This window comes from Meriones unguiculatus, chromosome 1 (genome assembly GCF_030254825.1).
Source record: "Meriones unguiculatus strain TT.TT164.6M chromosome 1, Bangor_MerUng_6.1, whole genome shotgun sequence".
Taxonomy (NCBI): Eukaryota; Metazoa; Chordata; class Mammalia; order Rodentia; family Muridae; genus Meriones; species Meriones unguiculatus.
In genome coordinates this window covers 142,772,670-142,799,369 of record NC_083349.1, presented here as the reverse complement: position 1 = coordinate 142,799,369, position 26,700 = coordinate 142,772,670, and the positions used below count along the sequence as shown (strand labels likewise).

Genomic DNA, 26,700 nt, shown 5'->3' with positions numbered 1-26,700 from the left:
CCACCCAGCCACTTTACTATTACTATTTTGGAGAGGATGTTATGTTTTCCAGGGTGATCTAGAATTGACTGTGTATCTTATCTGAGGATACCCTTGAACTTGTAATCCTCTTACCTTTACCTTCCAGATGAGCAAGTTATTCTACCAACTGAACTACATCTCTAGACTCTACTCTGTTTTTTGCTTGTTTTTAAGACTTACTTACTTTTACTTCATATGTATGGGTGCTTTGCCTGAATGTATGTACCAATTGTATACTTTGTGTGCTGGGAACTGAACCTAGGACTAGCCAGTGCTCTTAACCACCGAGCCAGCTCTCTAACCTTCTTTTTTTGAGATATTGTTCCCTAAAAGCTTGTATAACCAAGTGATGGAAGATGGTTTGGCAATAAGAACTGAGCAGATTTAATTTATTTAGAGACAAGGTCTCATTATGTAGTTCTATGTGGCCTCTACCTTGAGATCCTCCAGTCTCAGTCTCCCAAGTACCACAGATACTTGTATGTTCCTCCAGCTTTCTTTGTGAGACAGGATCTTGCTATGTTGCTCAGGCTGGCCTCAAATGCTCAGTATTCCCCCATTTGTCTCAGTGGGACAATAAGCATGTCACTACACCCAGCTTAGTAGTACTAAATAAAAGTTTTAAGATAGATTCTCAGTCTGTACTCTGAATTGGCTTTCACTTTACTTGAACTTGGAGCAATCCTCCTGCCTCTGCCTACAAAGTGGTGGGCTTCTACGTAAGGAGCTATCAGGGCTGGATTAAGAGCAGTTATTAAATACTACACAGTTCCCTGGAACACTTGTTCTCTGCCAAGAGGCTTGGCAACTGCATGCTTAGAGACTTAACTAGAAGGAAGTGTTACCTTGGCTGTCAATGACACTCTGTACGACTTCTTCCAAGCCTACCATGTAGATAAATTCGCTATTGGCTGCACTAGGCAGGAAGTGAAGTAAGGGAGCAGGAGGTTTTGGAGGTGGTATCTCCAGGAGCGTCTTTTCCAGCTGTTTTCGAAGAGCCAATTTGGCGGCAGCCTGTGAGTTGGCAGCATCGCTCATGGCACTGGGGCTAGGAAGTGGTGAGGACACTCTGTTCACAGTCCCTGGCTGGATATGGGAGGCAAGGTTCATATAGATGGCAGAAGACGTTGTGCGCTGACAGGGAACAGAAGAGCTTGACTGCTGAAAGGGAACAATGGACAGGTGGATGCTAAATGAGAGACTAAGCCTTAATTTTAACTACTTAGTCCTAGTCAGACTGCTAAGCTTCTTCAAAACAGAAAACATTCAATTTATCACTAAGACATAATCCTGGCACATAAAAGAATGATGGCACCGGTAAGCTAAAGCTATTCAAGAAAGAAACCATCAGAGATCTTTCAGTCACATTCATACCTCTAGCTCCTTTTTCATACAAAGATTTGTTTTGTTTGTTTTCAAGACAGGGTTTTCTGTGGAGCCTTGGCTGTCCTGGACTCACTTTGTAGACCAGGCTGGCCTCGAACTCACATTGATCTGCCTTCCTGAGTGCTGGGAATATAGGCCTGCACTACCGCACCCAGCATATACACAGATTTATTTTTGAGAATTTCATACATAAGTACTGTATTTATATCATTTCCATCCCACTTTCACCCCTAGATTAAGATCTTTCTTAAGGCAGATTTTAGCTAATTTAGCTTTCCTCTACAATAAACTACTTTTTCTACCACTATTTTTATATAATTCCTTAAAAAGCATCCATTCTGGGGAACACTCTCTATTCAAGTCACTTTTTTGTCCTAATTTCTCTATACACAAAACCTTAAAACCTGTGGCTCTTTCAATAATAAAAGCAAACAAAGGATTTTTCTGTTTGTACAGCAGCACTTGCTCTTACTGGTTGGTAACTGATTGCAGGATTCATATTAGGTGTTGTGGTGCGTACTATGCCAGGCTTCGGTGGCCCCCGTTGGCCCTGAAGTTGGGCTGGATTTGGTGCAATAACACGTTGAGACATCAACATGTGTGGAAGGGTTGTGTTGGTTGCTGAACGGATGACACTGTGACCCTAAAGGGAAAGGAGAAGAAAAGAAAAACAAAACCAAAAAACTCACAGATGGCATAATACCCCAGAAGATGCAAAGAGAAAACACTGCTTATAATGGACAGCAAGTAGAACCATGGGAACACACACTTGATAATTTCATTTAACAATGCAATGGGAAACTGCTACCATTACTCTAGTCAAATAGATTTTTTAGATTCACTTGTTTTGAGTATTTTCCCTGCATGTGTGTATACACCATATATGTGCCTTGTCTGCTGAGGTCAGAAGAAGATGTCAGATTCCCTGCAACTAGACTTAGAGATGGTTTTGAGCTACCATGTGGGTGGTAGGAATAGAACTCAGGTCCTCTACAAGAACAGCAAGTGCTACCTCTGATGCATCTTTCCAGGCCCTCTATCATTACTTATATGCATATCTGGTGCCCTTGGAGACTAGAAGAGGGTATTAAAGAAATGAGCTCTTTGTGGGTGCTAGTACTTAAATGCAGGCCATATGCATTTAAATGCAGGCCACTAAGCCATCTCCCCAGGTATGATTTTTAATTTTTAAAAAAGATTTATTATTTGTGTTTGTCTGTGTACATAAATGCATGTAATGCCATGCTAGAAGGGTGTTGGATTCCTTAGTGCTAGAATTGCAAGCCACTTAAAGTGGGTACTGCAAACCCATCTCTGGCTTTTTTTTCTTTTTCTTTTTTTTTTGAGTCCTGCCTGTCCTGGAACTTATGTAGATCAGGCTGGCCTCATAGTCAGATTCTTTACAGTCTTTACAAAAAACATCCCCAAATAAAGACAGGACAGACAGACTTCTCCAATAGTAAAATCATGGGTCACATACCTGTAATGTTCTCAAATTCTGAGGTTCAATCCCTTGAGCCCCAGGCCGGGAGGGAAGCTTAGATAAGCCTTGCTGTCCCACATGTGCAGAAGATGGCTGAACAATAGATGCTGCGTTCTGTACAACTGGAGTCTAGGAGGGGAAATAGAAAAAGAGACTGTGGGCCTAACTGTGGTGGCACGCCTTTAATCCCAGCACTCAGGAGACAAAGGCAGAAGGATCTATGAGTTTGAGGCCAGCCTGATCTACAGAGTGAGTTCCAGAACAGCCAGGACTGCACAGAGAAACCCTGTCTCAAAAACAAACAAACAAACAAACAAAACAAAACAAAACAAAAAAAAAACTAAACCCCAAACCCCCGAGGTTGAATTTAGTGAAGTTCTAGGTTTTTTAAATTCCCTTGTGAGTATAAATGTGAAGTTCCTATTGCCAAGGAAGAAAGATGAAAAAAATTAAATTAAGGCTCTTTGGATTTTTTCATTCTTATTTTCTTGATTTGTTTCTTTAAGACTAGGTCTTGTTATATACAGCCTGGGCCAACCTGGACCTCAATATGTAGACTGGGCTAGCCTCAAACAGAGATCCACACGGGTTTGTCTCCCAACTGTTAAGATTAAAGGTCTGTGTAACTATGAGAGGTTCTGTCTCTCTCTTTTCAGACAGGGTCTCACATAGCCACCTTAACTCCTTTATAAAAAAAGATTAATTTATTTTTTGTATATGATTGTTTTGTCTTCATTTATGACTGTGTCCCATGTGTGCCTGGTGGCTGCTGAGGGCCCAAATAGGGCACCAGATCCTTTGGAACTGCACTAGCTTCTGCTTGTGAGCTACCACAAGTGGGTGCTGGAACAAAATTCGGTCTCTGTGCAGGAGCAGCAAGTGCTCTCTCAGCTACCTTTCCAGCTCCTTGAACCTAACTCTTGATTCTAACTCGACTTTCCAAGTGCTGGTATCACAGACACACATTACCATGGCCACTTAAAAAGTTTTTCTTGATAAATGCTGAAGGTTAAAACAAAACAAACAAATAAACAAAAGACAGAACTACTACTTTTTAACCTGTTTACTCTGTAGAGACTAAAACAAAAACTACAGAACCAGAGAATGGTCCACAAAGCTGACTCTACCTGGAGCAGTCTCTCTCATCTCAAGCCTTTTCCTTTCTAGAAATACTACCTTTTGGACCACATTCTCTTTCTGCAGCTGACTCTGTCTCAATTTCTTTAACAGCACCAGACGAGCTTCCTCCAGTCGTAGCTCATCTCTCAGTTGCTTGATAAGCTGCTGCCGTTCCTCAATGCCTTTCCCCTAAGGAAACATGGAGGCGGTAGGTCAGCAACAGCAACAGGTACCCAGAATCCCTTCCCGTAAGAAATAAGGTTTTCTCTTCTAAAACCTTCAAATTCTTTTATAAGAAGCAGAAGAGAAGATATGACTCTATCTTTGTAGTCCATGCAGAGTATCATTCAGGAAGTACTCAAAAGTACTTGTAGACTATATATAAATGTCAATCAGTACATTCCTGGCAAAAACAGATGACTGACAAAACGGAAACAATATATATATGTTTAAATAGCCTCTAAATCTTTAAAAATCATACTTGATGTAGATATATATAAAAATAAGAATTCTTCTATATTCTGAGACTCTAGATAATGTAAAGGAAATCATCACACTAAGGGTTTACTTTATGTAACTTAAATTACAAAGTTTTATTTCATCTTCTAAAGATACATTATATTGAATATGACTTTATATACATGCTTAGCAAACTTTTTTTTGTTTGGCTGAACAGCTACCTCTCAAAGGGTACACTGTGAAGAATCAGTATGAGTAACTTATCAAATAGGTAGTAATTTAAATCCAAAAAGCAAATCAAAACAAAAATACAAAACCAAACCAGGGAATTAAAGAGAATGGAAGAAACATAAAAGGAAAAAAGAAAAGCAAGCAAGAAAGAAAGAAAGAAAGAAAGAGAAAAGAGAAGAAACAACTTCCTTCCTTTTTTACCTTAAACATCTCTAGGTTGGCTGCTTTGAGTCTCTCTTCCATCCGGGAGCTGGACCGGGGACTGGAAGCCTCATTATCAGACAAAACAATTATGTCTGGGGAAGGAGTTAGCCTTCCTCGGTCTGGCTCACTGGACAAAAAAATAATAATAATAATAATTATAGTATTTCAACAGTTTCCTAAAAAGAAAATTTCTTCACTACAATGAACAAAGAAATCCAAGGGAAGTTGGGTCTATCCTGATTCAGCAAGAGATAGACAGGTCCTAGAATAAAGACACTAAGATATAAATGAGGGCAAGACCTCAGCAAAATACTTTTCTAATTTAAAATCTGTCAGGCTGTGCAGGCACAAACATATAAAGTGATGAGAAACTTCAAGAATTGGGGGATGATGGCCAGGTGTGGTGACACCTGTCTGATCCCAGCGTTCAGGAGGCAGAAGCAAGCGGATCTTTGTGAGCTCAAGGCCAGCCTGGTCTACAAAGAGAGTGCCAGGATAGCCAGGGCTGTTACACAGGGAAACCTTATCTTGAAAAACAAAAGACAAACAAAAAAGAATTGGGGATAAAAGGGTTGGTTCAGAGCTTAGAAGAGTTGGCTCTTCCAGAGGACACAGCATTAGTTCTCAAGACTGTTCACAATCATCTGTAATTCCAGTTTCAGGAGACCTGATGCCCTCTTTGGGTCTCCATAAGAAGCAGGCACACATGTCACCATATGACATACATGTAGGCAAAATACTCATACACATAATATGGTAGGTTTTTTTTTTTAATAGAAAAAAAATTAAAATGGTGCTAAAGAGAGAGCTGAAAAAAGAACACTGGCTGCTCTTCTAGAGGGCACAGGTTCAATTCCCAGCTCCCACACGGCTTACAACTGTAACCCCAGACCCAGGGGGTATGATATTCTCTTCTGGCCACCACTATACATACATGGTACACAGACATCCATGAAAGCAAAACACCCACACATGTACAAATACCTTTGAAAAAAGAGATATTCAGTATGGTGGCTCACACAGTCTAATCTACACAGAGTGTTCCAGGCCAGCCAGGGCCACCTAATGAGTTCTGTCTTAAAATAAAATAAAAAACTAAGTGCTCTAATACCACATTTTACTTCTAACCTTTCCTTATATCACAACACTGAGCGGTTATTAGGGTGAACCAGTAGAATCTAGTCCTCTCTTTTGAGTACTACTGACGGACATGAGGGAAGCAGCTCACTCTCACACTAATGACATGGTTCTGTTTATGTGAGTGTTTTCTGTCAAGAGGAAATTATAAAGAGGAGACAAAAGGAGGTGTGAACAATGGCTTGAGGAAACTAACAGTATTAACTCTAAAGCATACAGCCTCCTGGAGAAAGACTAAGCCACAGACACACTAGATACTAGCCAGTATCTAGTACCTTCTCTGAAATTTATCCAGAACTACTTTGATCTAAAATCCTTCACATGAACTTTTACTTCCAAATCTATTCATTTTGATAACCCTTGTTTTTATTTCTACAACCCTGTTTAAGATTTATTTGTTACATATATAATGTCCTGTCTGCATGTACAACTGCACACCAGAAGAGGGCACTAGATCTCATTATAGATGGTTGTGAGCCACCATGTGGTTGCTGGGAATTGAACTCAGGACCTCTGGAAGAGCAGCCTGTGTTCTTAACCTCTGAGACGTTTTTCTAACACCTCTGCAGCCCTGTTTTAAAATTCTGCAGAATTTTATATATTCTACTGGATACAAACAACCTGAAAATTCTAATTTCCTTAGATTCTCAAATCAACAAATATATCCTCCCACCTCTCCTGATTTTTAAATGTTTGTGTAAGCCAGGATCTCATGCAACTGGCTAGCCTCAAAAAATCCTGATCTCCCTGCTTCTACTTCCCATGCACAATGATCTTAAGAACGGAACACCATGCCGGGCTAAAGTTATTTTTTCCCCTTTCTTTTGTAGTAAAAAGGCTAGAACTCAAGGCCTCACAGATACACAAACATGCCTTCTATTGCTGAGCTACAGCTACAGCTTTTGAGACAGAATAGCTGGGAGTATATAAGTCTAAGTTAGGTTGATATGCTTGTAGAGTTTTCTGTTTTGTTTTTCAAGACAGGGTTTCTCTGTGTAGCTTTGACTTGCTCTGTAGACCGGGCTGGCCTCGAACTCAAGAGATCCACCTGCCTCTCCCTCCCTGAATGTTGGGATTACAGGCATGTGCCACCATGTGCTTATAGGTTTTAAAAGGTGGAACTTAAAGCCCAAAAGCTCATAGGTCATTAACTTTAACACCCTATGCACTATTTTCTCAAGGTTTTTATTTTGTTTTGTTTTGCCTGTGTTTTTGTTTTTTTGTCTCGGGTCCTTTTGGGACACAAAGTATTTGTATGTTATTGGGAATCAACCTAGGACCCTATGCATACTAGGTAGTCTACTACTGAGCGACATTTCTAGCCCCAAGAAACCTTTTTGTTTTTAATTTTTATTAATTTAGTGTCTATACAGTCATGTACATATGTGCTAGGGTGCAGATGTGGCTGTTAAGGACAACTTTGTGGAGTCAGGTCTCTCCTTCTAATATGTGAGGTTCCAGGAATTATAAACTTAGGTCATCAGCCTTGGTGGCAAGTGCCTTTACCCACTGGGCCATCTTGCTGGCCCCTGTGGCCCAGACAAACATTGAACTCACAGCAAACACCTGCTGCTTCCATTTCCCAAGTGCTGGAACTATAACATGGAGCACCACCACTCCTGGTTTCACCTAAAGGCGGCTTTTAAAGTAAAGATAAGCCTTTACTTTCTCAACAGGGTAAAATCTGAGTCCCTGCTAAGTTTAGCTGAGAAAACAGAACAGCAGGGGAGAATGACTGCTTCGTGGACTCTGTATTTGAACTGCACTACAGCCACAAGTCAGACAGTGAGCTGAAGATATGGAGTTCCAGAAAAAAATACCACCAGAATGAGAAAGAGCTTTCTGCTCAGAAGACCAAATAACCTTAGTACCTGACTTTAAATATGCTCCTCTTTTACTTGTCATCTCTACGTTCCTTTATCCTCTCATACTAGGTAAGCAATTCTGAGGCTTGAAAATACCCCACTGATTCACCAGTGCTTTTTTGTTTGTTTTTGTTTTTTAAATCACCAATTAGCAGCTTTGTGAAATTCTGGTCCTGGCTAGGTAGGCATATTCTGTAAAAAAGATTGTTTTTAAGGTAAAACATTCTTCCCTAAATTTCTATTGTTGAGACTGCTCAGTACCAGGATGGGCAGAGATATTCCTGAATGAATAGTTTAAAACTGTGTAACATTATCATAACTTACACTACCAAACAACACTAAACTATTTTATACTTAGATACAACCAGGTATGTATTAGATAGATGGCACAGAAAGGCAAAAGCCCATGTCAAGTCTTGATCCCAGTTTGTTTATTTTGGTTTTCTGAGACAGGATTTCTCTGTGTAGCCCTGGCTGTCTTGAAACTCACTGTGTAGATCAGGCTGGTCTCAAAGTAAAAGGTCTGCCTGCCCCTGCCTCCCAGGTGCTGAAACTAAAGACGTGTCACTATGCCTGAAATCTAAAATTTTCTAAAGCACTATCCGAGGCTTCTAAGTAGTAAACTTTCACAGGTTAAGAGACTATTAAAAGCTGAATACCAAGCTGGGCATGGTGGCACACACCTGTAATTGCAGCACTCAGGAAGGCAGAGGCAGGCAGATTACTGTGAGTTCGAGGCCAGCCTGGTCTATAAAGCAAATCCAGGACAGCCAGGGCTACACAGAGAAACCCTGTCTCAAAAACAAAAATAGCTGAATACCAATTATGCTTCAACCTGGCATATTCCCGGAAGCTATAAAGCTTCTAATTTTGTTTTTTGTTAGTTTTTTATAGCCCTGGCTGGTCTTAAACATGCAACACCTGGCTTAAAGCTCCCAATTCTTATCCCAGCATTAAAACAAAGAAGTCGGGGGCTGGAGTGATGGCTCAGTGGTTAAGAGCACGGGCTGCTCTTCCAAAGGACCCGGGTTCAATTCCCAGCACCCACATGGCAGCTCACAACTGTCTATACCTCCCAATTCTAAGGGATCTGACACCTTCATACTAATGCACATAAAATTAAATAAATTATTAAACAATAACAACAACAACAAAGAAGTCTGCCTGGGTGTGATATAGATCTGGAAAATCCCAGGGCAGCAGCAAATGGATAACCGCAGATTCAAGTCCCACCACAAACTACTAGAGAAAAAAAAAAAAGTTGTTTCTCTACCATTCTAAAACAGTAGTTATACTAGTTTCACTCTACTTAATATTTAATAAATAACAAGTTATTTCACAGATAGCAGAATTCACCCCATTAGTGGTATTTAAGCAACAAAGACAGGACGCGTGTTACAAATTCCACTTTCCATATTTTTCCTTTTATTCTTTTATTTTCTTTTAAAAGATTTTATGTGCATGAGTGTTGCCTACAGACATACATACCCACTACACCCATGGCTGGAACCCTCAGAGATGAGAAGGAATTGAATCTCTTGGAACTGGAGCTATAGATGGTTGTGAGCTATAAATGCTATGGGTGCTGGAAACTCAACCCAGATCCTCTGCAAGGGCACCAAGTACTTTTTATTCAAAGAAGTCATGCTTCTCCTTAGTTCGTTCTTACAGAACAGCTTGTGGGGAATTGGAAAGAGATGCCATTATATTCAATGCTCATTATCCATAAATAAATTAAACAGAATGTTTGGGTTTTCAGGGCCATAAGACCTTTTGGGGGGACAATATTTGGGAAAGATCCAAGCACCTTACACATGTTAAGTAGGCACTGTTTTTTCAATGCCTAATCCCACATTCTGATTTTTGATTAAATATAATTAATCAGCATTGCCAGCTTGTGAAACTGGTGCCTATGAAGAACATATTTAAAGAGCTTCACTTTGGGACATGAAAAATCTATCTGTATTTCATTCACTTGCTCTGGAAGAATGTATGATTGTGGAGCAAATGGGCTGCTCAGGCACCTGTTTTCATCCATCCACATTCATCCCTCCTGAAGAATATAAAGTAGATCCACTCATACAACATTTCTCCAAGTCTACCTGCTGTAGCTTCCAAGGACATTTCTTGGGGGAATTTATTTTAGGTTTTTACAACAGTTTTTAAATGTTATTACCAAGAGTAACTACTCTATGGTTTTTGTTTGTTCTTTTTTTTTGCTTGTGTTTTTGAGTTCTGGAACAACACTAATCAAGACTGAGAAACAAACACACTGTAACTATTCCTTCCTTCTTCCCCTCCATCCATTAGTCTAGTTTGTTAAAGATCCTGCGTTAGATTAGTGCTAGGAAAAAGTCAGCAAGGTCAAATAAAGAGCATATGAATAATGAGTAATTCTTACTTTTATCAGCGGTAAAACTAGGGCTATCTATACTGTGATTCAACTACCAGGCAGACTTAAGCCTCAATTAGCTCTAGGTTCCTTTCTTCAGTTTATACTTTGACACACCCCAGAAAAGGAACCTGTGTACGTGCATGCGTGTGTGCAGGGCCTTGGTAGCACATGCCTTTAATCCCAGCACTCGGGAGGTAGAGGCAGGTGGATCTCTGTGCGAGTTCAAGGCCAGCCTGGACTATAAAGAGCTCCAGGACAGCCATGGGGCTACATCAAGAAACCCTGTCTTGAAAAACCAAAAAAAAAAAAAAAGTGTGTAAGAGAAAGAGACGGAAAGACAGAAAGACTAGGAATGAGCATATGTGTACAAAGGAACCTGTATGTAGGGGTTGAGAAAAGTGGTACCAATAGGGCAAGAATGTAGAGACCACATGTGCTAATTTTCCTGTGACACAAAGAAGCCAGGTCTGACTTTTTTTAATGTAATAGAATCTGAGATCTATAATACACAAATCTTAAATCCCTGGAATATGAAGGAAGCTTTGTGTGGTTTCTCTGTGTAGCCCTGACTGTCCTAGAACTTGCTCTGTAGACCAAGCTGTGCTTGAACCTCAGAGATCCACCTGCCTTTGCCTCCCCAGTGCTGGAATCAAAGGTATGAGACACCACCGCTGGCCAGCTGATGCCAATTTCTTTGCTTTAATCCTATAGCCATCTTGTCGGGGGAGGGGGGAAGCAGGATAATACATACCAATTGGGCTAGGATCAGAAATAATCTTTTAATTTTTGTTTTGTTTTGTTTTGTTTTCCCCCCAGAGCTGAGGACCGAACCCAGGGCCTTGGGCTTGCTAGGCAAGCGCTCTACCACTGAGCTAAATCCCCAATCCTTGGGGTTTGTTTTTTAAAAAGGGGAAAAAAAAAAAAAAAAAAAAGATGTCTGCAGAGATGGCCACAGATACAAGAAGAGGGTGCTGGATCTCTTGGAGTTGGAATTATAGGTGGCTATGTACCATTTGATGTGGGAGTTAGGATTTGATTTCCAGATGTCATGACTGAGCAGCAAACACTATTAGTTACTTTGTCACCTCTTTGGCCCCCAGAAATAATCATTATATCTTAAGTAAGAACTATGGCTTTTATGAGCTTCATCTGGAAATAAAAGGAACTCATGGCTACAGGACACAGTTCTTCTTCCAAGAAGCTTTAGGATATTATCATGTGGTAGTTCACACATGTTATCCCAGCACTAATATGCTGAGGCAAGAGGACTGCCACAAGTTCAAGACCAGTATGGCTATAATGTGAGACCCTGCTGCAAAACAACAAAATTAAAAAACAAAAACAAAACAAACAAACCAAAAAACAGCTGTAAGAGGAAAAGCACCTTCCTCTCACTGAAATTTGTCCCATTTTTACAGCTTTTTTGAAGAAGACTGTGCCTGGAGACGGCTAAGCTGCTCCATACCTCCGTCTTGCACTCATATCCACAGGCTCGTCATTGATGTTTTCTTTGCCTGGCCTTCCAGCAGTCCTATTGTCTCCATGAGGCCTGAGATTTCCATTGAGTTTCTCTTCATAACCCTTGACACCACTCCCATCTTGTTTACTAGGTAACTCATGGGGCACCTCAAGATTTGCCAAATCTTTCCTTTTGAGAAGTGCCAACATTTTCAGACGTTCCATGGCCTCATGACCCTCCATTTTGAGTCGTTTTGCCAGGACATCATCTCGCTCATCTGCTGGGTCCAAACTTCTCTTCAAAAGATTCAGGCGAAGAGCATCTTCTGTCATTCTATCCATCCTTTAAAAAGAAACACACGAGAAAGATCAGAATACAGTTCCTTATGTAGGAATGTGAAGTGCTAAGGTAAAGAAAAAAATAATTCATGTAACAAACATTCAAAAGTCACAGATAACAGAGCTACCTTCCAATGCTATTTTTGTCCTACAACATCTATACGAAGTATTTCTCTAGTCAACTTCATCAATGAAAACAAACTTCCAATACATTCTAGTCACCAAGGCCTTTAATTATAAAAGGTACCTGAAATCAAACACTACACTCCTGTGGATAGTTCTTTAAAAACAACCAACAAAGCTGGGCATGGTGGTGCACACCTGTAATCCCAGAACTCGGGGAGGCAGAGGCAGGTGGATCTCCACGAGTTTGAGGCCAGCCTGGTCTACAAATGGAGTCCAAAACAGCCAAGGTTACACAGAGAAACCCTGTTTTGAAGAAAGAAAAGAAAAACAAAGAAACCCAACCAACTAACCAAACAACAAAACCCAACAAACAACAACAAAAACATTCAAGCTAGGGATGATAGAGATTGCTGGTAATCCCAGCACTTGGGAATCTGAGTCAGGAGGATCTAGAATTTAAGGCCAACCTGAGCTATGGTGCCAGATCCTGTATATAAACAAACAGACAAACAAACAAACAAACAAACGGGCTAGAGACGTGATTAAAAGTACTTGCTGCAAAAAGGGGAAAAAAAAGTACTTGCTGCTCTTGCAGAAGACTGGGGTTTAGGTACAGCTCCCAGAACACACATGGCAATTTACAAGCATCAGTAAAACTCCAGTTCCAGGGAATCCAGAGCCTTCTCTGGTCTCTGTAGGCTGAATCAGGCACATATTCAGTGTGTGTGTGTGTATCATGTAGTCAAAACACACATACACAAAAAATTTAAAAAATAAACTGGGGGAGGGGGCTACAGCTGGGATGCAAAGTGAATAAACTGTAATAAAAAAAAAACACAAACAAAACTGAAACAACAACAACCAATAGAGCCAGCAAGATAGCTCATTGGGCAAAGGTACTTGCTGCCAAGTCTGATGTCCTGAGTTGAACCTCAGAGCTCACATAGTAAAAGCAGAGTCAATTCCTCAATATTGTCTTCTGACCTCCAAATGAATGCTATGCAATGTCCCATAATAAAGAAATAAATGTATATTTTATTTTTGAGACAATCTCTCCACAGTCTTGGAACTTAATATGTAGACAAGGAGGGCCTTGAACTCAAGAGATTTGACTGCCTCTGCCCTCCCCAGTGTTGAGATTAAATTACTTTATTGTACCAGCATAATCTATGTCTACAGTCTAAATATTGTCCTACTCACAGATAGTATGTCCTTACCTGGCATCAAGGAAACCTCTCCTTGCAACAGACAGCAGTCATTTCAGACAACCACACAAAACCTATCAAAACACACAGTTCCACAGCCTGCTACAACATCTGTAACTCCCATACCCAAGGCTCAGGAAGTGGGGCAATTTTTTTTTTTTTTTTTTTTTACGAGAAGAACAACGAGCTTTGCTAAGCCAGATCTTTGAGTTTGAGGCCAGCATGGTCCTGGAACAAAGCAAGTTCCAGGGCAGCCAAGGGTACACAGATAAACCCTGTCTCAAAAAACCAGAGAGAGAGAAAGAGAGAGAGAGAGAGAGAGAGAGAGAGAGAGGGAAAAGAAACATCAAAGGCATTCACAAAGCCTCACCAACATGACTGCCTTAAACAAGAGGTGAACAAGGACAACAGTCGTGCTAACATGGATGAGGGAAAGCCCAGGAGGCCTCAAGCCTATACAAACAACAACAGGCAACAGAAGAATGCTGAAGAGCACACCAACAGTGTGAATGGTCAGCCCTAAAAATATACATATAAGTAACATTATACAGATGAGCCTTGTTTCCTACCCTCAATTCTACATAAATCTGGATTTAAAAAGAAATTTTAAGATGCTGCCTTTTCCTCAATCTCCCTTCTAGTATCACTAAAACCTCTTATAGTAGTTTCCTCGAGGGGAAGCTCATTAAGACTGGAGGCAAACAACTCAAAAACAGCTTTTGGAAGTCCCCCAAACTGACCAGATTCATTCTATTCCTCCCTTCCCCAGAATATATAAGCAGTAAAGACTACAAGGGTCATTTGCAGGACAGCCAAGCTGCCTGGAGACCAAAAGAACTGCCTACAGCAGTGGTTCTCAACCTTCCTAATGCTGCAAGCCTTCAATACACCTCATGTTGTAGTGATCTCAACCATAAAATGCTTTTGTTGCTACTTTGTAACTGTAATTTTGCTACCGTTATGGACTTCAATGTAAATATCTATGCTTCTCTAGAGTCTTAGGTGAGTCCTGTAAAAGGGTTGTCATTCAACCCCAAAAGGGGTCATGGCCCACAGGTTGAGAAATGCTGGCTTACAAGACCCAAACACCAGCAGAGCTGCCTCAAAGAGGCTCAAACCAATTGAGCCATGAGAAAGAGCACTCTCCAAGCTGCTGAGCTGCTGGCGGGTGTGCGCTGTGCTCTAGGCTTCCAGCTTTGGAAGCTGTCACCATGCTTTAGTGGTACAGCAGCCTTTGAGCCATTTCTGCTACCATAACTAACCCTTTACCCATATTCCTATAAGTAACCCTGATAAAATTCATTGGTTCACCATGGTGGACTTTGGAGATATCTGTACTTTGGTCTGGCATGGGCTCCCCATCTGAGATGTATTATGTGTGTGTTGCTCAGGAAAAGTTTGTCACAAAGCACTCCCCCATCTTGCAATTAAAAAAATTATACAGTACATCTTCCCACTAAAATTATAGTGCATATACTCAGAGCCAGACACCTTAAGAAGCAGTATTGTGTATTTTCATGTACTTATATTTTTCTTGTCCATCTAAATCACCCTATAAATATTAAGTATATCCTACATATCATGTTCAGGGTTAGGGAGTAGAAATAAAGATTTTTTTTTTTTTTACCATGATAGCACACACTTGTAATCCCAACATTTGGGAAGCAAAGAAACATAGACTGTCACAACCCTGACACCATCCTGAGTGAGGTTTAGGCCAGCCTGGACTACAAAACGAGACTCCATTTTTAAAAAGAAATCAAAACCACAGAACAGGATTATATTTAACCTACCTAATTATCTTACTTCATATTGTACTATATTGCTAAACTATGATCTTGTATCTTGCCTGAGAACTGGGGTCTGTTGTCACAATCCAGCAACTACCAGGATTATAACATTGCTAGCATCAATAAAGATCAAAATTCAAAAATTCAAGCATGACTTTTACCAAATATATATTTTTACTAAATATACATTTTACATCATGTATAAAAATTGTTTAAACCACCAAAAGTTAAGAGACTATGACTTTCCATCCTAATTCAGCCACCTAAAGATTAAAACACAAGACAATCTTCTTTGACATTCCTGACTCTTAACCCTTTCCATCGGACAGTGATGGCATACACCTTTAATCCCAGCAGTTGGGAGGCAGAGACAGGCACATCTGTTGAGTTCCAGGACAGCCTGGTGTACAGAGGAAGTTCCAGACAGCCAGGGCCTCACAAAGAAACCCTGTCTCCAAAAACTGAAATAAAAAACCCAAACAACAAAACCCTTTCCTCCTCAAGTTACATTTGACCATGTAACTTGGTGTTTTAGCACAGCAATAGAAACTCTTAACTAAGACAGTATTGTATAAAACTAACATGTACAATGAAAACCTAAACACCACCACCTAAGTCATTAAACATTCTAAATTCTATTTCCTTACATTGAACTTGAAATTAGCTTTGATGTATTATAGCCACCTGTGACCAAGAGAGAAAGTAGTCTGCTCCTGAGAAAGTAGCCACTGTGTACTACAGAACAGTTTTTGGAGCTAATTACATAACTGTGTCAATATAACAAAGTACCCTGAAGCTAGCTAGTCTGTGTATTCCTATTACAGTGGCCAATAAGTAATTTTAATATTTAAACTACTGTAAGCTGGGTTTTCTGTACCTAAACTAAGAACAGTCTAATAGAGAGATCTGTTGGTATAATGTTCTTATGGAATGTATACAATTTACCCTTGTTCATTCAAATGCTGATTTCTCTAGCCCACTATCTGGTTTCATCTGGACATTGCATTGTGATGCAAGCATCATCTGTCTCAAGTTTATGTAAACTTGCCACCATTTGTTCTCTGTAATTGTCTATTAAACATTGCACAGACAGTGCTGTGCAATGGCGAGAATAGGGTGGGACATCCTGGTCTGGAAGGGAGGAGAAGGAAGCAAGAGGGAGGAATAGGAGAGAAGAGACTGGCAGGAGAAGACTTGGAACCACGAAGAGAGATGAACCAGACCTAAGATATGACTAAAATCAAGTATAATGGGTGAAATCTGAATGGTAGGAAACTATGCGGGCTTGGAGGTTTAGGATGGAATAATATTACCCAGCATTGTGCTCTAGGTTAATTAAACAAATTCTAGTCTCTTGTGGTGATTTACATATACAGCTGGTTTAGGACTAACCACTGATTAACCTAAAATAATAAATATTAATAACCCACAACAGAGATGTTAAAAATGACATCTTGAAATCAAGGTGAGTATATTAACAAAACAGCTGCATATGTGGCACATAAGCAAAAGACTCAAAAGCTTAGGCCAACACTAGATAAATATTTTAACAGGCACAGGAAGCATCTGATACATCTGAAATGTTTACACGTTTGTAAAGATAAATCAAACTACTGAAAAAGAATATACAGTTAGAAAGAAAGGGTAGAACCTCAATTTAAGGGTTAAATGATTATAGGAAGTGAGTCAGAAAGCAAGGGAGAAAACTAGAAAAGCGTGTCATGTTAACAAATTAAAGTGACAAAGGAAAATAATTAATGGTGTCAAACAAATATAACAGAGGACCAGAGAGACAGCTAAGTCAGTAAAAAATGGTTGTCAGTTAAACCTAACAGGTTAGCCTGAGTTTGACCCATGGAATCAATGTGAAAAAAGTCAGATGTAGGGATATATCTCTGTAATCGCAACACCCCTAAGGAGAGATGAGAGGAGGAAACAGAATTGCCCAGAACTCCACAGGCTAGCTGGCCTGCAGCACACTATAAAACACAGGAGACCCTGCCTGCAACAATGTCCCCTTGAAAGATCCTTTGACCTCCTCAACATCACTCACACAGATCATACTCACAGCTGCACTACAGCTTCAAGGCCAGCCTAAGATACAAGAGACTATCAGAAAACAAAACAAAGAAGGGAGTGTGGGACCAGGAAGAGATGAAGGAGGGGGCTACAACCAGAATACAAAGTGAATAAATAGAAAATAATAATAATAATAAACGAAAACAAAACAAGCCAGGTGAGGTTGGCACACATCTTTAATTATAGTGCCAGCACTAGCACTAGGAAGGCAGAAGCAGAGGCAGGTGAATTTGGGAGTGAGGCCAACTTAATCTACATAGCAAGTTCCAAGCCAGCTAGGGCAGCAAAATGAGCTGTCTCAAAGACAAAAACACCAAATATTACAAAACCACATTCTACAATTCCCATTTCTGTTCAAAATGACACAAGAGGAAGTAGAGTTGCATCCTACCTGAACAACAAAAACCCACCTTAAACAGGGTTTTCAAGGCACTAGACACCAAACCACAAATGTTAGCACAAGTGACAAGGAACGTGAAGTAAGCCCTACAGCTATCCTTGTTCACTGACATTAAAGAATTTCTAGGGGACAGCAGGGAGGAGATGGAGCAGAGAACAATTATTATAATGACAGCCAAATTTTCATGGCTAGACTCTCACAAAGAAACAACAGTCTGGAAATCTCCCCAATGAGCCTCCTTACATATTGAGGTACTCAGAAGAACTGATTAATTAGTATATTATTGCCTTTTGACTTTCACACACACAACATGTACATGTTCTCAGTTTCACAGGTGAACACAAACACATGTACACACAGACCCAAAATAAAAAAATTGAAAACAAGGTATTATTTGATATATTAAGCTCAAAAGAGAAACAAAAATGTACAAAGTTTCATATCAGTAACTTATCTAATATCTGAGATACTAAATAAAATGGATATAAAGATAATTTGATACCTGCATAAAGACTTAATAGAACAAAATGGAGTTCAGAAATATACTAATATTTGTGGTCAAGTGATTTTCAACAAGAATGCAAAGACATTTGAATCAGTAGCTTTTCCAAATGATTCTGAAGTAACTACCTACCTATTCACATGCAAAACAATCAAGTGGGAAATCACCTCACACTAGCAAAACTAGAAAAAAAATTCTAAACTTTAAGGGTTAAATATGTGCTTTTCTTTCTTTCTTTTCTTTTTGTTTTGTTTTTCAAGACAGGGTTTCTCTGTGAAACTACCCTGAAATTTGCTCTGTAGACCAGGCTAGTGTCTAACTCAAGTGCTAGGATTAAAGGTGTGCAACACCACTGTGCGGCAAAATGTAAAATTCCTAGAATAAATACAGAGTAAATCTTTGCCACCTTGGAATAAACAATATTTATTAGATACCAAAATTATAGGTAGATTGGATTTAAACAAAATTTTTATGTATTTTCTAGGACACTGCCAAGAAAGTAAGAAAGTAAGAGTTGAAATGTAGCTAAGCCTAAAGAGTGCTTGCCCTAAGCACTCCCAGCTCAGCGAAGAGAGGGGAAGAGGCACTAAACAAAATGGTACATGCAAACATTATAGAGCTGAAACTGGGGAAAAAGGCCAGCCTGGGCTATACACTGAGACACTGTCTAAACCCAAGGTTTTGAGACTAGAGAGATGGCTCAGTGGTTAAGAGCCCTTGTTCCTGCAAAGAAACCAGGTTTGGTTCTCAGTACCACACAGTGGCTTACAACCACCCATAATTCCAGTTTCAGTGGGTCTGGTGCCACCTTTTAGTCTCTGTGGGCACCAGGCACACAGCTGGTACATGCAGACTAAACACTCATATATATAATAATAAAATAAATAATTAAAAAACAATAAATAAGCTGAACATGGTGGGGCACACTGTAATCCCAGCACTCAGGGGCAGAGGCAGGCGGATCTCTCTGAGTTTGAGACCATCCTGATCTACAAAGCAAGTACAGGACAGGCAAGGCTACACAGGAAAAACCTGTTTATGAATGAATGAATGAATGAATGAATGAATGAATGAAATCCAAGTGTAGGGATGTAGTTCAGTGATAGAGCACTTGCATAGCATGCACAATGCCAAGTTTGATCTTCCCTATCAAAAAGAATTAATGAATGAATGATGGGTGAGGAATGAGTGACAGCAAGACCAGGCAGGTAAGCAAGTAAGTTTAATCGACATTTATATAATGTCTATTATATTATTAAGATTAATAATAATAATAATTTCTCCAGATACACAAAGGCACACAAAAGTGTCTCTCACCAAGGAAAGGAACACCAGAACCAAGATATAGGACTAGCAATATGGCTCAGTGGATAAAGACTTCACAAAATTGTTCTGTAATCTCCACATGAAGGTTGTAAAGTGTGTGTGTGTGTGTGTGTGTGTGTGTGTGTACGCGCGCGCGCGTGTGCATACGGGCATACGGGCACACGTGCACACATACACACATGTCACTTTCACAACCACTAGGATAGCTTTAATATAAAAGAGATAATAATACCAGGGAACAAGTAGAAAAGTAAAACTCAAATATTCCTGCTGGCAATGTAAAATAATAAAGCCATTTGAAAAGGAGTTTGGCAACTCACAAAATTAAACAAAGGTAGTATATAACCTAATAATTCCTTTTTTAAAATATTTATTTGCACACCTGTACTTCAGAAGAGGGCATCGGATCTCAATATAGATGGTTGTGAGGCACCATGTGGTTGCTGGGAACTGAACTCAGGACATTTGGAAGAGCATCTAGTGCTCTTAACCTCTGAGCCATCTCTCCAGCCCATAACCTAATAATTCTATTGGTAGTTTTACATCCAACAAAACTAAAAACAGCAACTCGATGGGCAGAGGTGGCACATGCCTTTAATCCCAGCACTTGGGAAAAAGAGGCAGGCAGATCTCTATGAGTTCCAGGCCTGGCTGGTCTACAGAACAAGTTCTGGGACAGCCAAGGCTACACAGAGCAACCTTGTCTTAAAAAAAACAAAAACAACCCCCAAAAGTAACTCCGCACAAAACTTGTCTGCAAATGTTCACTACCCCATTACTTACAACAGCTCATAAGTGAAAACCCAAAAAAAACTATCACTGTGGTACTCAATACAATAGAATAGTGAAGAAAAAAAAAAAAAGTATGCAGTGGGGGCCAAAGGGAAAGGGGAGATAAAACAAATGCAAAAAAAAAAAAAGAAAAAACAAACAAACAAAACAACAAGAGAAACCACCAGGAGATGGTGGAGCATTCCTTTAATCCCAGTACTTGATAGGCAGAGGCACTTGGATCTCTGAGTTCCAGGACAGCCAGGGCTACATAGAGAAACCCTGTCTTGAAAAACAGCCAACCAACAACAACAACAAATTATTATAATAAATAAAAATACAAAACAGAGAAACCCTAAAACAGTATCCTAAGTCAATCATAAGAGGCTATGCCATGTCACTTGCTGTTGTTTTGCTTTCTATGATTTCAGCTATTTTTAGTTAACTGTGGCCTCAAAATATTAAATGGAAAAAATCTAGAAACAAGCAATTTATCAAGTTATATAATTTTTTTCCCTTTAAAAAAAGGAGATTTATTTATTTATTTTATATATGTGAGTGCTTTGTTTTCATGCATACCAGAAGAGGTAATCAGATTCCATTACAGACGGTTGTAAGCCCATGTGGTTGCTGGGAATTGAACTCAGGACCTCTGGTAGAACAGCCAGTGCTCTTAACCCCTGAGCAAAAGGGAGGCTCTTAACCAGCCTCCTTCTCTTTCTAACAGTGTCCCACTAGGTATGTCTTGATGACCTGTAACTCTGACGTATACCAGGCTGACCTAAAGAAGCCAGAGGCATCATCTCTCTCTGGAACTGGAATTAAAGACATTTGATTTGTGAGGCACCAATGTGAATACCAGGAATGAAATTCATATCCTTTGCAAGAATAAGTGGGGCTCTTAACCTATGAGCCTTTATCTCTACAGCCCCATGAATTGTTCACAAATTCTGTTGGCATGTGAACCCCAAAGATGTTTTTTTTTTTTTAAATGTTTATGCAAGGAGCTGGAGTGATGGTTTAGTAATTATGAATACTTTAACTGCCCTTCCATAAGACTAAGTTTAGTTACTATTGTCCACATGCTAGTTTGCAACTGCTTGTAACTCCGGCTAGAGAAAACCAAATGCCCCCCTGACACTAGAAAAGGACATACGTACATGTAGGTACTAATGTATCTACACAAGTATATTTTAATAAAGGAAAATATTTTACGTTAGTAGCAGAAACAACGGAAAATATTAGGATAGCAGGGTAGGTATGGTGGTATAAACTTCAGTTCCAGCCTTCAAAAGGCAGAGGTGGGAGGATGAAGAGTTCAAGGCCAACCTGGACTATATAGTGACAACCTAACTCAAAAACAAAACAAAAAATTCCAAAGTCAAAGAGTAACTTTTAAGCAGTTCAATATATTCAAGCATTTCAATAACCTCAAACACAGGAAAATTGCTGTACACTAGTGTACAAAAAAAACGTAATCTTGGAAATATATAATCTTGGGGCTGGAGAAATGACTCCATAGGTACAGTGCTTGCTGTGTGACATAAGGACCTGAACTGGGATCCCTCTTACCTGTATAAAAAGGCAGGCATGATAATATAACCCCACTGTGTAAGCAGAGGTATGTGAAGGAAGACAGATCCTGGGGGCTTGCTGGCCAGATAGTCAGGATCAATCCGTGAGCTCCAGGTTTAGTAAGACAACCCTGTCTTAAAAGTAAGGTAGAAGGCTGGCAAGATGACTCAGCTGAAAAGCCTAACTTGAGTTCACTCTCTAGAGCCCATGTAAAGGTAAAGAGAGTACCAAATACTCTCTTCTGTGTTCACATTACATTGCCACCATGGCAGAAATTCCCACATTCACATATCAGGTCTACCCATGGCTATCGCAAAAGGGGGATAAGGCCTCAAGAGAAAGCTCAGCAGTTAAAAGCACTCTTCCACATGACCACGGCGCTCACAACCATCTGTAACTCCAGTCCCAGGGTACTGAATGCCCTCTTCTGTCGTCTTCTGGCACTGCATATATATGGTAGACATCCATGCAGGCACTAACACACACATAGAGAAAATTTAAATAATAATAAGGCAGAGATCTATAAAAAGACATCAACATCTACCACTGAACTCCACACATGTAGCATGTACTCTTAACCAGTGAGGCATCTCTTCAGACCCGAGTTCATTGATATTTTTAGCCTTATCACTTCACAGAAAAATACAGCAGGGGCTAGAGAGATGGCTCAGCAGTTAGGAGCACTGGTTGCTCTTCCAAAGGACCAGGGTTCAATTCCTAGCAGCCACATGGCAGCTCACAACTGTCTGTAACACCAATTCCAAGGGATCCGACACCTTCACACTAATGCACATAAAATAAAATTAAATAAATTATTAAAAAAAATTAAAAATACAGCACAAAATGTCAAAGGTATGAATACAACTATTTCATAAATTGTTGGGAATTTTGTACTAATCTCAAGTAAAATTCACTTAACTTTTAAACAAATCCCTTAATTTTATATGTATATATATTTAATTTTATATGTGCCCCACTTAACAATTGTTTGGTTTTTTTAATCAAACTTAAGTCGGCAAATCAAACAGCAAATTTTAATAGAAATTCTAGGTTAGTCATGGTAACCAATACCTTTAACCTCAAAGCTCAAAAGGCAGCATCAGATGGATCTCTGTTTTAGGTGAGCTTGTTCTACACAAGTTCCAGGCCAGCCAGAGCTACATGGTGAGACACTTATCTCAATAAAAATAAACATAATAAAAAACACAAAAATAAAAGTCCTAAGTAGTGTTTAGTGGCCTCTGTCTGTAATGTCAGTATTCTAGAGGTAAAAGCAATAGGATAAGGAATTCAATACTAGCTTTGACTACAGAGGAAACCAGCCGGAATCCCACGACTCAAATCAATCAATAAAATAAATAAAACATGGTAACATAAATATACCAGTTTGAAGTTACAGGTGGATCTCTGTGAGTCTGAAGCCAGCCCCGAGTTCCAGGACAATCAGAACTATTATATTAGTGAGACCTTGTCTCAGAAAAGAAAAGAAATAATAATAATAAATAAAAAAAGGAAGAAGAAGAGAGAGAGAAAAGATACTCTAATCTGACACTTGTATGCTGAGGAATAATGGTAAGAAAATATTAGGTCTTTGTTTTCTGTAAGGAGAGTAGAAAACTGTACAGTAAAAATACTGCAGTCCCAACACACGACTGTCTCCAGTCAGAGGTCAGGTGTTTTGGCCAGTGCTCACTGCTATTCCCTGGCATAGCAGCCATGCAGTTTAACGGCACATGCTGACCAGAGCAGTGAAGCTGGGGAGCGGCCATAGGCAATGCTGTCAGAGACACCGAGATCAGTTAGCTTCTGATGTTCACGTTCAGAACCTTTACTGTTGTCATATTCTTTCCTCCATTATATTAATTAATTTATTTATTTCACAGCACTCAAATTTATGACACACAGCTCAAGAAGCTTGAGTGGAGCTAGAAAGATGGTTTGCCAGCAAAGTGCTTGTCATTCAAGTGTGAGGAACTGAATTCAAAACCCCAGGACCCTATAGAACTAGTTAAACAGCATGCACCTATAATGCCAGCGCTCCCACAACGAGACAGGGAGACAAGACAATCCTCGGAAGTTTGTGGATGCACAGTGGTTATGAACAAAGAGACCCTTGTCTAAAACAAGGGCACTCCACATGTGTGACATACCCTTGACCCTATACTTGTCCACACACATCCTAGAGTGTAAAGTAGCCTTCATGATCTGGTCCTAATTTACCTTTTTTAACCATGATTCTCTTATTCCTATATATATTTTACTCTTTTTTGTATTTGAGATGCGGTTCCTGGGTAGCCTTGGTTGTTATAAAGCTCAATCTGTAGAACAGGTTGAGCTCAAACTTAAAGAGGCCTGCCTCTGTGTCTCAAGGGCTACCACCTGGCTCCTCTATGTGTAACAGTGTAACCCAACTATCTACAGTTTGACATATTCATGTTTGAAAACCTGTTCTTGCCATTTTTTTTTAACATAGTAAGTCCCTTTGCCTTAAGACTATATAAAAATGGGCAAGAGAGACTTGATAAAGTACATACAGAAAAAAAAAAAAAATTCAGTTCAATCCCCAGAACACTTAAGAAACAAAACAAGTAAACAAGCTAGGTGTAATGATATATGACAGTAAAGCCAGTGCTGTTTCCAGGCCAGTGAGTAACCCTGTCTCAAAAACAAAACAAAACAACAAAAACCCAGAACAGGAGGCTGGAGAGGTGGCTCAGAGGTTAAGAACAATGGCTGTTCTTCCAAAGGTCCTGAGTTCAATTCCCAGCAACCGCATGGTGGCTCACAACCATCTATAATGAGATCTGGTGCCCTCTTCTGGTGTGCATGCACACATGCAGACAGAACCTGTAAACACAATAAATAAATCTTAAAGAGAGAGAGAACAGATAGAGGGCACCTCAGGAATCACATTATGACCTTTCTGCACACTCAACATACAAGGCTACAGAAGACATTTCTTTAATAAATAGAGTAACATGCTCTGGTTTACATGGGACATGATGCAGTTTATCATGCATCAAGCAAGTCTACCAAGCAAGTCCAGGACAGCCAAAGCTACACAGAGAAACCCTGTCGCAAAAAACCAAAACCAAACCAAACCAAACAAACAAAAAAGGTATTTCTTTACTTCTAAATTTCTTTTAAAGATATGGTCTCTGTCTATATCCCTGGAATTTGCTCTGTAGACCACGCTGGCCTTGACTTCACAGAAATCCATGCCTGCCTCTGCCTACCACTCCTCAAGTACTGCAATTAAAGGCCTGCATCACCACCTCTGGCTGTAATTCCTTTTCCTACTTCTGAATGTAACATGTACACAACAAGTGCTCAATTTTTTTTCCTTGATTGAATTTCTGGCTTCAAAACCTGACTTTTGGGGCCTGGAGAAATGGCTCAGCAGTTAAGAGCAGTAGCTGTTCTTCCAGAGGACTAGAGTTTGATTCCTAGCTCCCACATGGTGGCTTACAACCATCTATAACTCCAGTTCTAGGGCTCTTTTCTGACCTCTGCAGGCACTGCTTGGACTTGATACACAAAATAAATGAATCTAAAAATAGATCCTAAGAAAAGGAGGTAGGTATAAGAGAGAAAGGCATTGGAACTAAACAGTCTTCTTAAGGCTGGGATCAGTTGAAAGGATAATCTACTCTAGGATTAAAGGAAGAAAAAAGAAGAGAGAGAGGGGTGAGGAGAAAGGAAGACAACTATTCCTCTGTGAATTCAAAACCACCCTAGTAGTCCAGACAGGGCTACATAGTGAGACCCTTTAAAAAAATAAATAAATAAGGAAAAAGGAAACAACAGATTATAAAGTGACTCTCATCTATAACCCCAGCACTTGGGTGCCTAAGTCAGGAAGATTCTGAGTTAGAGGCCAGTCTGGGCTACAGAGGAAAACTGTCTCCAAAAGTTAAAACATAATAATATACAACAAATACCATAAACAATTCCTGTTTCCAAGAATAAGCTATTTGAAACATGTGATATGGCCGGGCACGATGGCACAAGCCTGTAACCCCAGCACTCAGGAAAATGGAGGCAGGAAGATCTCTGTGAGTTCAAAGCCAGCCTGGTCTACAAAGTAAGTCCAGGACAGCCAAGGCTACTGAGAAACCCTGTCTCAAAAAAAAAAAAAAAAAAAAGAAAAGAAAAGAAAAGCCTGATATGAATCTCTCATTTCAAACATTACCAAGAAATAGCCCAGAGCCATACTGAAAAAATACAAGGACTGATGTTCAGAGAGAGACTGGACCAATCTGGGGAGTCATTTAATTAATTCTGAGATGGGGCCCCAACATGGAGCCTTGGCTAAACTAGAACTTGCTATGTAGACCAGGCTGGCCTCTAAAACTCACTACGATCTGCCTGCTTCTGTGTCCCCAGTACTGGGATTAGAGGTGTGAACACCATGCCTAGGACATTTTATTAAACTGAAATGTAGTGAACTTGGCCATCATGGAGAATATACATTTGGATATAAAACTCCTTGACATATATCTTTATCCTCTCCAGCTGCCTACAAAGTGTCTGCTAAGTAATATTCTAATTAATGCTTGACTGTTATTTTTTTAGTTTTTCGATTTATAATGCTTATATACACAATCCAATGCCCCCCCCCATAAGACTTTGTTTTATAGATGAGCAAACTGGGCTTCATGGGGCTGGTGAAGAGGCTATTTTCCAATTGTCAAGAAAAAAATTTCATTTTCTGAAAAGCAACACCATTCAAAGTAGTCTGCACACTCTTACTGATCAACAGATTATAACCATTGCACAAAAAGTACATTAATTGAGTCAACATGTATATACTTTTATGATTATTTGGT

General features: G+C 39.8%; 1 protein-coding gene across 2 annotated transcripts in view; it reads right to left on the bottom strand.

The window, feature by feature from the left end:
- Gatad2b (GATA zinc finger domain containing 2B) overlaps nucleotides 1–26,700 on the bottom strand; it is a 77,440-nt gene that overhangs the window by 11,470 nt on the left and 39,270 nt on the right. For both annotated transcript variants that reach the window (XM_021646787.2, XM_060367811.1), the window contains exons 2-7: nucleotides 11,766–12,101; nucleotides 4,901–5,030; nucleotides 4,067–4,198; nucleotides 2,888–3,019; nucleotides 1,880–2,050; nucleotides 867–1,182 (exon numbers count right to left, since the gene is read on the bottom strand). In XM_021646787.2, coding sequence (XP_021502462.1) covers nucleotides 867–1,182; nucleotides 1,880–2,050; nucleotides 2,888–3,019; nucleotides 4,067–4,198; nucleotides 4,901–5,030; nucleotides 11,766–12,100 — 1,216 coding nt within the window. In that variant the 5' untranslated portion in view covers nucleotide 12,101. The remainder of the gene's footprint in view (nucleotides 1–866; nucleotides 1,183–1,879; nucleotides 2,051–2,887; nucleotides 3,020–4,066; nucleotides 4,199–4,900; nucleotides 5,031–11,765; nucleotides 12,102–26,700) is intronic.